The sequence below is a fragment of the Biomphalaria glabrata genome, chromosome 8 (genome assembly GCF_947242115.1).
Source record: "Biomphalaria glabrata chromosome 8, xgBioGlab47.1, whole genome shotgun sequence".
Classification (NCBI taxonomy): Eukaryota; Metazoa; Mollusca; class Gastropoda; family Planorbidae; genus Biomphalaria; species Biomphalaria glabrata.
In genome coordinates this window covers 3,604,727-3,617,923 of record NC_074718.1, presented here as the reverse complement: position 1 = coordinate 3,617,923, position 13,197 = coordinate 3,604,727, and the positions used below count along the sequence as shown (strand labels likewise).

At 39.5% G+C, this 13,197-nt stretch overlaps 1 protein-coding gene across 6 annotated transcripts in view; it reads right to left on the bottom strand.

Moving 5' to 3' along the window:
• Window positions 1–8,991: 8,991 nt before the first annotated feature.
• Window positions 8,992–13,197, bottom strand: part of LOC106078210 (enterin neuropeptides-like) — a 228,692-nt gene continuing 224,486 nt past the window's right edge. For all 6 annotated transcript variants that reach the window (XM_056038179.1, XM_056038182.1, XM_056038178.1 and 3 more), the window contains one exon: window positions 8,992–11,274. In XM_056038179.1, coding sequence (XP_055894154.1) covers window positions 9,296–11,274 — 1,979 coding nt within the window. In that variant the 3' untranslated portion in view covers window positions 8,992–9,295. The remainder of the gene's footprint in view (window positions 11,275–13,197) is intronic.

Here is a 13,197-nt window from a genome sequence, read left to right as displayed (position 1 = left end):
AGGGTGTCATGTGGCCAGCACAACGACCATCCGCCTTTACCTTTCCCCAACTAATATCGGGAACTCATTAGAGATGGGTGGACTCAGAGGCGCCCTCAAGATCACGAAATAAAAAAATCTAAGCCCGAAAGCCGCGCGCTTTGCCACTCAGCCACCGCGCCTCTTTTATCTTTAGCAGCCGGTAAATAAGAACTAAGACCAAGACCAAGACTAAGACCAAGACTAAGACTAAGACTAAGACCAAGACTAAGACTAAGACCAAGACTAAGATTAAGAGTAAGACTAAGACTAAGACTAAGACTAAGACTAAGACTAAGACTAAGACTAAGACTAAGACTAAGACTAAGACTAAGACTAAGACCAAGACTAAGACTAAGATTAAGACTAAGACTAAGATTAAGACTAAGACTAAGACTAAGATTAAGACTAAGATTAAGACTAAGACTAAGACTAAGTCTAAGACTAAGACCAAGACCAAGACAAGGACCAAGACTAAGACTAAGACCAAGACCAAGACCGAGACTAAGACTTAGACTAAGACTGCTTTATTGATCCTTACGGAAATTTGTTGTGATTACAAGGACTCTTTTCTCATATACAGACAACACAACAGAAACATACACATAAATACAACAGACACAACATAAAGAGTTCATTCAGCGACTACACACAGGCATCTTGGTGCATTTCATGTTCCCTGATCAATGAGTGGTGGTGATCAAGTCTGACCGAGTGAGGTGCGAACGAGTTTTTGTACCGCTCTGTTCTTGTTTTGATTGACAGCAGTCGCCCACTTCGCGACGACCTGACGTAGTTCTGATGGAGCGGGTGGCCGTTGTCTTCCACGATTTCCAAGACACTTTTGTTCAAAAAGTTCCTTTAAATGTGGTAAAGTTGTGATTGTAATTTTTGATGCCCTTTTTATGATGTTTTCCAGACGTCGCAACAGTTTAGATGAAGCGTTGCCTTGCCAACAAGTTATTCCGTATGTTAGAAGATCCTTCAATGACCTTATGAAGATAGGAGAGTTTCACGATGTAATAAACAATGTCAAGGTCGCTAAACTAAACGTCAATGTTGATTTCTAAATACAAGAAAGAAAATAAAGCAACACATATTTGTTTTTACAGTAGAAAAAAAAGAGTACTAATACTGCGCTAATATGTTTATATTGCGTCATTGTTTGTTGTGTATGTTTTTGTGAGAAAGTACACGAAAGGATGTGACGTAATAAAAAGATAGTCCTCAATATCTGCTCATATCAACACGAAGTCTCTGTTCATTGATCGTTATTGTTAATGTCTACAATATTTTATCTATTTCTCTGTGACAACAGAACAAACATACTAATTTTTTGAGATTGTGACTATGCAACCGCTTGTCTTTTGTCGATCTTACTTAGAAATTTCGCACTTATTACCTTGACATTCGCTGACAGCTATAACACAGTGCTTAAGTTTTTTAACAGCGCATTATAAATACAATTATTATTATTATTAATTTAATCCCCTCCCATTTTTTTCCACTAGACGGCGTTACAGCGTCGGCGCATTTTTCAAAACTTCGAAAACGCTTAATGATAATGTATTGTTACGTCTCTCCTACTATCCAGGCTCTCTTCAAACTGCACCACAGGACACAACGAACTTAAAGAACCTCACAACCCAGGGCTTCAAAGTATCAGTCATTTTAATTTCAAATACATCGCAGTTGGCAACAACATTAACACTGTCTTTACAAAACATATAGTCTGCTCCGCACTGACTTCACACACCGTGCTGGTTCTTGCCTCGTCTTGGTCACATTGCGAGGTAACGTGAAGTGAAGTGATTCTGACACACTCGCTCTTATATAGTGTCTCTACTGGCCTACTCGAACCTTCTTGACCACTCCAGTTGATCACTTTCGCCGTGACTTGCGTGCGTAATATTTACGACACTGGTCCTTGCCGAAATGGCGTGTACTGTCACTGGTCACAGTTGACCGCTCGACCTGCGCTGGACTGTGACGATTTGGGTAGGCTAAAAACACACAGCACTACCCCCATCTGTGTCACCGCCAGGTTTACAACAGTATTTTCAAAAAAAAAAAAAATTACTTTAAACTCTGAGGGGACTAGCCTGGTCCTCGGTGTACAAGTACCGCACGCCACTAAATGAGGTTGTCTATTCTAGTCACACTGCCGAGTCGGATTGCTGACATCATTGCTAAGTCTGCCAATCTTTCTTCTCGTTGCGTTTCAAGCAGGGCAGTTTATGGCGGAAAGGGTCAAAGCTGAAAGAGAAGATGCTTTTGAAAGATTTAGGATGTTTCACTTATAGAAGATCGCATTAAGAGGGTAAAAAGTGATCAGAACATCTTGACCATTGTCCAAAAAAAAAAGTTAAATTTAATCATATCATCCAAATAGGTTTTTCAGACTTGCTAAGAACTCATAGCAAGAAGTACCGCATGGAGAGAGAGAAGAGAGCGATTAAAAAAAATATTGGTCTAATTCACGTAGCGATGGAGGTGCGGTGGCTGAGCGATAAGGCGCTTGGCTTCCGAACCGAAGCGGGCTCAACTCAACTCCTGGTGAAAACTGGGATGTTTAATTTCGGGATCTTTGGGCGCCTCTGAGTCCACCCAGCTCTGATGGGTGCCTGATATGAGTTGGGAAAAGTAAAGGAGGTTGGTCACATGACACCCTTGTTGACCGTAGGCCACAGAAACAGATGACCTTTACGTCGTCTGCCCTATAGATGGTGTGAAAGGGGAACTTCACTTTACTTAACAAAACACATTGCTTTCTCTGCATACAAGTTAAAACACTAAGATAAATGTAAACATGGAAAGGGAGGTAACTAACATGCTTATAAAATGAACCATACAGGAGAGTCAAGTCAAGCAATCTATATATATATATAATTCTCTTCTTCCCTCAACAGTTTAAACGAGTAGTAAGGAGTAAAGGAAAGATCACTCTGCGGATAGTCCAAGAGAAAACAAGAAGAGGGGGGGGGGGAGAACACGTAGCCACAAAATAGCAGGGCAGGACCGTTGCACTATCACTTTTTTTTTTTTTTTTTATTTCTACCTGACGTTAAAAAAAAAGGAGGGGGGAGTAATCTAATCTGTAGTAACTATCGAGGCGACAGAGCACGCTCAAGAGTTTGGACACAATGGAAAGATCACTCTTTTATTTTTGCAACTCAGAGTTGTCCTAGGTAATTTAAGAGTGAAAAAAAAAGACAATTTTCGTCTGTATATTTCAGGAGATTGGTATGAGTTTCAAAATATTTTAATAATTTCCGGATATTTCCAGGACTTTTTCGTATATTTTGCAATTTCAGGAGATTTCCAGGAGCTCCTGGTACATCGACAGGAGGCCGCGGGAAATCTGTTATAAGTTATAAAATGGTTTACTTTAATTATTTATACACCTAGAATTAGTGCGGGTCCTATGAAAGTGCAGGGCCCACTGCGGTCGCATAGTTTGCAGTGGCCTAAGGCCGGCCCTGCAAAATAGCGGCGTATGCTACGCCGCCGGTCGACTAGTACTCTTATAATTGCAAAGACGACATTGTAATTCATGAACTGTTGAAAGTCCAATGAAGAGTTACCTGGTCGTGCGGTTTGCGCGCTGGACTGTAGTTTAGCCTTTATTTTCCCCCAAATTAATCAGATACTCATTCAAAATTCCCAGTTTTCACCGAGATTGAAACCCGAAACCTCTTGGTTCGAATTCCAAGCGCGCTACCACTCAGCCCCCGCTACCAATTTTATTTTAGTGGCAGTACATATTCCCTAGAATCTCTTTTGAAAACTGATCTTCTTTACTATTAGAAACAGTACATATTGTTTCAATGCTTCTAAATAGTTTTAGAGTTTCATCGCTATTAAATAGTTTTAATGGTTTACCTCTGTTAAATTCTTTATTTTCATATTTCTGACTATGGCGGAAAGGGTAGCTACACTTGAACGTAGATTTACCAAACTTAAGTTGATCAATAATTACATGCGATCACCCATGACAAATTTCACAACTCAACAATCAAAGAGTTATATTTATTCAACAAGTATTGGTGGGGGAAAAATTGATTTCAGTATTAATAGTTTTGACATCAAGAAAGCATGTAAGAATCATTTGTGGTTTATTTGCGTACAATTAATTTAGTGCGAATTATTAATACTTCAATTATGATTATATATTATTTATAAAAAAAAAGTCTTTTCGCTGTATCATTTCGTGTTTTTGAAAAGGGCATCAATTTTCACTGACGCCCCGGGCATCCTATAACCTAGCTACGCCACTGAAGTTAATTTCACTCTACATCGGCTTGAACCTTGGATGCTGTTAAGCCTAGGCCCTTCACACGGGGCTAAAGCTATGAAGTCCTAGAGCAATAAAGTCCTAGCGCAATAAAGTCCTAGAGCAATAAAGTCCTAGAGAAATAAGGTCCTGAAGCAATAGAGTCCAGGAGCAATAAAGTCCTGGAGCAATAAAGTCCTGAAGCAATAAAGTCCAGGAGCAATAAAGTCCAGGAGCAATAAAGTCCTGGAGCAATAAAGTCATGAAGCAATAAAGTCCTAGAGCAATAAAGTCCTGGAGAAATAAAGTCCTAGAGCGATAAAGTCCTGGAGCAATAAAGTCCTGGAGCAATAAAGTCCTGGAGCAATAAAGTCCTGGAGCATTAAAGTCCTGGAGCAATAAAATCCTAGAGCAATAAAATCCTAGAGCAATAAAGTCATGGAGCAATAAAATCCTAGAGCAATAAAGTCCTAGAGCGATAAAGTCCTGGAGCAATAAAGTCCTGGAGCAATAAAATCCTAGAGCAATAAAGTCCTAGAGCGATAAAGTCCTGGAGCAATAAAGTCCTGGAGCAATAAAATCCTAGAGCAATAAAGTCCTGGAGCAATAAAGTCCTAGAGCAATGAAGTGGTCTGCTTATCTGGTAGCTTCATTTCTTCGAACAGTCGTGAAGGCATGAAGAACCAGGGTCGATATTTGAAGACGTCGTTTGCCCTCCCAGTTGTCAACCAGTTCGCATCTATCGTCTGCTAGAATGACCTATTTCTCTCTCCGCCAGAATCATCAGTGGCCAGGGCCGGTACTAACGATTGCAGGCCCCTATCCGAAACGGATTACGCGGGACCCATTCTGGGTAGGGATAAGCATAATGTCAAAATTAAGATTTTGTATTAGAGAATACATTCGTCTTTACAAAAAATTTTCATTAAATGAAAGCTGACAATGCCGTTTTGTTTAAGCGCACTTAGGATTGGCACCCCAAAATGACTATTTTGTCTATTTTTCAGGAGATTTTTAATTTCAGGAGATTTCCAGGAATTTTTCTTATATATTACAATTACAGGAGATTTTCAGGAGCCCCTAGAAAATCAGGAAGCCTCGGAAACCCCCCTTATTATATTTTACTAAAATAATTTACACCTAGAATTATCGCGGACCTATGAAAGTGCGGAGGCCACTGCGGCCTCATAGGTTGCAGTGGTTTAAGTCCAGCCCTGTCAGTGGCACGCCTGACATGATCCCGGCGTCATTCGTAGTCTCACGGAACTACATCAGACGTAGCCTTTTTGTTGCTTTGCAAAGGTTGAGATTATTGTCAAGTTTAATTCTTCTTCCACCTTTCTCTCTCTTAACTCTTTCTCTCCTATTCGACGATACGATCGTTGATTTGACCCCCATTAAATTATTTTTTTTGTTGTCTTTTTATAAACATTAGTTTGTGTAACATAAAAGAGCATGTAGCCCCCCTTGAAGCCCCCTTCAATTCTATATCAAATAAAACATTTTCTGATAACAAAGTCATAGAAGTTTAATCATAAAAGTGTAGTGAACTACAAATGAGCGAAATGAATAATTCAGTCAGATCATGGAAAATAATTACGGAGAGAAAGAGTTAAAGCTAACTAAATCTTTGATTCAATCTTACCCATCTAATATCACGTTTGCGTCTTCAGAGTGCACTCTTTTGTTGACTAGTCTTCTGTCCCGGTAATTAAAAGGTTGACTTTGTCTACATCTCTCTTAATCATTAATTTTCATCCATGGACACCAACACCCTGACCTGTTTGAGTGATTGGTCGTAATGTCACGTGACAGATCTTGTAAACTAAGGGGTTTGTAATGTTTGAATCTGCAGACTGGAGAATTTATTCCTGGACAAAATTTCACATTTTTTAAAAATAACGTCTGTAAATTTGATAGTTTCTATAACACCTGTAACATCTATAACTTCTTTAGCTTTTGTCATTTCTGTAAAATCTAGAAATGCTTTAACTTTTTAAATTTATGAAACGTTCTATAAACTTTATAATTTTTGTAATATCTATAACTTCTATACTCTTGTAATTTGTGTGTATAACTTTTAATACTTTTGCAATTTCTGTAACATCTATAACTTCTGTAACATTTAAAACTTCTGTAACATCTATAACTTCTGTAACATTTAAAACTTCTGTAACATCTATAACTTCTGTAACATCTATAGCTTCTGTAACATCTATAACTTCTGTAACTTCCATTATTTCTGTAACTTCTATCATTTCAGTGACTTATATAGCTTCTGTAACATTTAAAACTTCTGTAACATTTAAAACTTCTGTAACATCTAAAACTTCTGCAACTTCAATCATTTCTGTGACTTATATAACTTCTGTAACATTTAAAACTTCTGTAACATCTATAACTTCTGTAACTTCTATCATTTCTGTGACTTATATAACTTCTGTAACATCTATAACTTCTGTAACTTCTATCATTTCTGTGACTTATATAACTTCTGTAACATTTAAAACTTCTGTAACATCTATAACTTCTGTAACTTCCATTATTTCTGTAACTTCTATCATTTCTGTGACTTATATAACTTCTGTAACATCTATAACATCTGTAACTTCTATCATTTCCATTACTTTTATAACTTCTCCGACGCCTCTGAATTCTATAACTTTTATAATTTCTGAAACTTCTATAACTTTTTAACGTCTGTAACATCTATAACTTCTGTTGCTTCTATAATTTCTCAAACATCCGTACCTTTTAAGTATGTAATTTCTACACCTTCTGTAGTTCTAAGGCTCTCTCTCTCTGCGGAGGTTTAGGGTTAATTGAAGTAGAATGAAGTTCACATGAACAAAAAAAAAATTATTGAATAAAAAAAGTATTGTGAATGTTAATACTGACCCTTGGCAATGGAATATAGACGACTGTCTATGTCATGCATTTATCTGCATTAATTTGCACTTATACTAAATATATCTGCTGGACAATTAAAATGTTCCAAATCAATTCAAATTCAGTTGTTTGGGAACATTTAGCGCGAAATAATAGTATTTAGTAAATTCCAATGGAAAAAAACTTTGCATGAGACAAGTTTTACGTTAGAATGGAAAAAAAAATCCATATTTTCGATGGTCAGAAGCGACCCCTGACCCTCAAGGGGGGCGCGACTCACTTGTTGAGAACCCCTGCTCTACAGTGTGCTACTATTTTAATCAAACACATTGTCCGAAATAATTTAATAGCCTTCATTCGTAGACAGAGCTACTCTTAGGCTTCATCCTTATAGGGCCTACATACTTAGCGATTAAAAAGCAACATAAGGTCTATATATTTCCTATAAAGATAATAGAGTTCACCTTATGAATGCGAACATTAACCAATACATTATCAAACTTAACTCAATGATTTTGACTTAGGACAGGTAAACCTAGAATTGGATGTACATCAAATGATATACATTTTATGGGCCGGATTGTATAGAAATGCCCGGGCAGACCTTGACACCCAGTCCGCGACTGGTCGAGACCAGGTGATGATGGATTAGTTTCCCAACTTTGATATGGCGACCTGGTTAGGCATACTAGGACCAAGCTGGAAATCCTGCCATGAGTGTGCTATGGTCCAATACTTTTGTGGAAGGGGGTTGTATGGGACAGTGTTTGGGTGCTGCATTGAGACGGTCAGAAAACCTTATTTGTCAATAATAAAATTTAAAACAAGCAAAATATTTTTAAAAACTTAAAAAAAAAGTTTATCTAAGAGGAAGAACTCCGCACTTACAATTGTATCACTCAAGAATCTAGACGTTATTTCCCTCATTCGATATCAAATAAAATAATTAATAACCAACTATTAATTGACTAGTTCGTTTATATTTAAATGGATTGATGTCTTGTTAGCTACAATAATTAACAGTTTAAAGATTCAACTTGATCCGAGAATGGGTGTGGGAGAAATAAAGTGTTGAACCATCTAACTAAGGGGACGAAACCATACATATTTAGCCGTATAGGTGAATACCAAAGGATTAATTTCCCTTTTTGGTATCAAACATAATAATTAATTACCAGTAATTAATTAACTAATTAGTTATTTTTTTCTCTATTTATGTCTTAACGAGATTGGGTGTGGGAGAAATAACGTGTATAAACGTTTTACCTGACAGACAGATAGACAGACAAATTGATTGTTAACACAAACAATGCAAAATAAACAACAGAAACGTAGACCATAGAAACATAGACAATATGGACAAATAGAAACATAGACAATATGGACAAATAGAAACATAGACAATATAGACAAATAGAAACATAGTCAATATAGACAAATAGAAACATAGACAATATAGACAAATAGAAACATAGACAATATGGACAAATAGAAACATAGACAATATGGACAAATAGAAACATAGACAATATAGACAAATAGAAACATAGACAATAAAAACATAGACAATATAGACAAATAGAAACATAGACAATATGGACAAATAGAAACATAGACAATATGGACAAATAGAAACATAGACAATATAGACAAATAGAAACATAGACAATATGGACAAATAGAAACATAGACAATATGGACAAATAGAAACATAGACAATATGGACAAATAGAAACATAGACAATATGGACAAATAGAAACATAGACAATATGGACATTGAAAAAGATATAATTTCAACCCAGAAAAAAAACAAGTTTATTACAGATGTGTCATTTTATTTCTTTGAGCTAGGACTGTATCACAATTTTTGTCGAGATCGTCAAATAAAAATGTTTACATTTCAAAATTAAAATACATTTGTTGGACCCCCAATTTATTTTAAAACATATTTTCCCGCCAATTTTTTTTTTTTTACCCGTGATGCTCTCCCACGTGGCTTCTGCATGAGGAAAAAAAAAGTTTGGGGATGTGGAAACAGAGTTAACAAACTGAACAAAATTGTTTGCGTTCAACAAAATATTTTGTGGTTAAATTACACAAAAAGTCTTCCAACATCACGTGGAGGACTCTTCTGTACTGGAAGTTTCCTTGCTACTGCTAGCAGACGACTGGGCCTCCATGTTTCCGATTGGATGATCCGCCATTCGCTCGGACGAGGCTTCGTTGCTACTGATGGAATTGCTGGATTCAAATTTGGAAAACTGTTCTAGATTTTTACTGAGGGGTTTGTCTCCCATTCGCTTGCCCACAAAGCTATGACTAAAGCCCATTTTACGCTTTACAACATCTTCGCCTAAAGCGTCACGCTTGCCCACAAAACTATGGCTAAAGCCCATTTTACGTTTCTCCATGTCTTCTAGATCTTCGCGTTTGCCTACAAAGCTATGGCTAAAACTTTTGCGTTTTTCTAAAGCTTCGTCTTGGTCATCGCGTTTACCAACAAAGCTATGGCTGAACCCTGGTAACCTTTTACCAACAAAGCTATGGCTGAACCCCATGCTTCGTTTTTCTGCTTCGTCATCTTCATTTAGAGGGAAAAAGTTGTCGCTAAAGTCATTTAGAGATGGATAGCGTTTGCCAACAAAACTATGGCTGAACCCTGGGGCCCGTTTACCGACAAAACTATGGCTGAACCCTGGTAACCTTTTACCAACAAAACTGTGGCTGAACCCCGGTGCCCGTTTACCAACAAAGCTATGGCTGAACCCTGGTAACCTTTTACCAACAAAACTATGGCTGAACCCCGGTGCCCGTTTACCAACAAAACTATGGCTGAACCCTGGTAACCTTTTACCAACAAAACTATGGCTGAAGCCTGGTGCCCGTTTACCAACAAAACTATGGCTGAATTTGGATGCTCTTTTCTCTTCGTAATCGTCCAAGTTATCTTCCAAACGTGGTTCGGTTCCAGCTTCCCTCTTACCAATAAAAGCATGAGCGTACTTAGGCGCTCTTTTAGCGACATCCTCATCAAAATCTTCTACAGAAAAGTCATCATTATCGTCTAATAATGAATCTACAGCTTCATCTCTTTTTCCCACGAAGCTGTGAGAAAAAGCTGGTGCTCTTTTACCCACGAAGCTGTGAGAAAAAGCTGGTGCTCGTTTGCCCACGAAGCTGTGAGAAAAAGCTGGTGCTCTTTTTCCCACGAAGCTGTGAGAAAATGATGGCGCTCTTTTACCTATAAAGGCATGTTCAAATCTGGGCGTTGCTCGTTCGTCGACAGGAATATCTTCATCGAATGTGTCATCGTCACGCTTACCGATAAAGGCATGATCAAACGATGGCCGCAGAGATCTTTTATTCCTGATTGAGGCAGATCTTTTTTCCAAGTAATGATCAGAGACGTCTTGCTGCTCGAAAGGCTTTGTCTCAAAGTCTTCAGGTGGCCCGCGCTTCCCTACAAAGCTGTGGGAAAATCCCACGCGTCTCCGTTCTAGATCTAGGAAATTCCCGATGTCGTCGCTGTTTCGCTTCCCAACGAAGTTGTGTGCAAAGACTGGGCCTCGTCGGTTTAAAATGCCGACGGCATAATTTCTCTTTCCGACAAAGCTGTGCCCAAATCTGGGAGCACCGCGTTTGTCCTCGCTTAAGTCGTCCTCAGATTCGTCCTCCGAGGACTCGCCTCCATCATATCGTTTGCCAACAAAGCTGTGAGGAAACCCCGGACCCGCCCTCTCCTCAATGTCCACGTCCCCATCGTCGTTGTTGTTGAGCTTGTCGATGGTCTGCCGCTCGAGAAGTTCCCGGAGAAACTCGTCCGCCTGGAGATCTTCAGCTCTCTTCCCCACGAAGCTGTGGCTGAACCTCGCGGCCCGCGAGTCTATTGACAAGTGGTCGAGGTCGGCTTCCCTGGTGGGATCAAAGTCGCTCGAGCGTTTCCATACGACGTTATGTCCAAAAGAGCGTTTCCCTACGAAGTTATGTCCGAACTTGGGGCTGACCCGCCTCTGGAACCGCAGACGTAGTATCTGTTTTCCTATCCCAGGAGTGGGCTTGACCAGAGATAACATTTTGTTCTGCTCTTTATCAGCTGAAAACAAAACAAAAACAACTTGTGAGTACAAGATACGTATAAGATCATAAGATAAGATAAGATAAGATAATTTTTATTGATCCAATCTAATGGAAATTCAGTTTAACTACAATTGACAAGCTCAGCGAAACTACTGTAGAAAAACAATATCGATTAAAAATTCGAACAACATTCACACACGAAACACATACACATTCACAACCAGCGCTTTATGAATTTGACTTCTATGTACTTCTCGATGACGACAGATGACCTTGTAACACTCTGACCGAAAGTGGGATAAAGGAGTTTTTAAATCTTTCAGTTTTAGTCTTAATGGAAAGGAGACGACCACTTCGTTCAGATCTGATGTAACAGTGGTCTAGTGGGTGCAGGTTGTCTTTAAGAATCGTGAGTGATTCGGAAAGGCATCTTTCTTGGAAAAGCTTTTCATGTAGATAGTTCTAGATGTAGACATTTAATGCTGACACACTGGGAGGCATACACTGACGTAAGAGTAAGAGGAGTAGAGAGGGAGGAGAGGGAGAAATGGAGGCGGAAGGAGAGAGGGAGCTAGGAGAGGGGGAAGGAGTAGAGAGAGAGAGAGAGAAGGAGATTGAGAGTGGGGAGAGAAAGGAAGATAGAAACAGAGAGATGGAGACAAACAGAGAGTGGGAGAGAGGGACAGAGAGAGGGACAGAGAGAGAGAGAGGGAGAGAGAGGGAGGGAGGGAGAAGAGGCGAAAGATAGAGAGTTGGAGAGAGGGAGAGAGAGGGCCGGAGAAGAGGAGAAAGATAGAGAGTGGGGGAGAGGGAGAGAGAGAGGGAGAAAGAGAGAGAGGGAGAGAGAGAGAGAGGGGGAGGGAGGGCGGGAGAAGAGGAGAAAGATAGAGAGTGGGAGAGAGGGAGAGAGAGAGGGCGGGAGAAGAGGAGAAAGATAGAGAGTGGGAGAGAGGGAGAGAGAGGGACAGAGAGAGAGAGGGACACAGAGAGAGAGGGAGGGAGAAGAGGCGAAAGATAGAGAATGGGAGAGAGGGAGAGAGAGAGAGAGAAGGAGAGATAGGGCGGGAGAAGAAGAGAAAGATAGAGAGTGGGAGAGAGGGAGAGAGAGGGAGGAAGAAGAGGAGGAAGACAGGGAGAGAGAGAGAGAATGAGAAAGGAGGGAAGGGGGGGAGATAGATAGAGAGTAGGAGAGAGGGAAGAAGTGAGAGCGGTAGATAGAAAAAGGAGAGGGAAAGAAGAGGAGGAAGGGATTAGAAAAACAATGTGTGGGAGGGAGAAACAGAGAGAGAGGAAGGGAGGTGAAAAGAAAAAAAGAGAGAGAGAGCAGGGGGAAAGAGAGTACGAGAGAATGAGAACTATTTGTCTGAAAGAGGAAGGTGATCTCATCACGCAAGACTGTGCCATATGTTTCAATGCCAATTGTGTTCACATTCTCCCTATCACCAGATTTCATTGACTTTGTCAGCAATTTGATGGGCAGCTCAATTATCTGTTTGATGGGAGATTTAATTAGCAAATCATCCCTTGATTGAATGTTCGTGACGAAATGATCACTTTAATGACAGCCTCTGCTAAGACCCAATCATTAAACGAGTTAAATATGAAAACGCCGGACAGCGAAAACTTATCAGGGAATCTTTTTTGTCAAAGTGTTAATAAAAGAACTATTCTAATATTTAAATTTTTTTTTTTTATCTTTAGAGAATTTTCTATGTTACATTTAGGATCTAGATTTCATTTGTGTAGGCCGGTGATACCCAAACTAAGGCCCGTGGAACACATCCGGCCCGTGGTGAGGTGACATCCGGTCCTCGATGCCATACAAGACAGAAGCTTTACAGGACAGAAACCTTACAGGACAGAAGCCTTACAGGACAGAAACCATACAGGACAGAAGCCATACAGGACAGAAGCCATACAGGACAGAAGCCCAACAGGA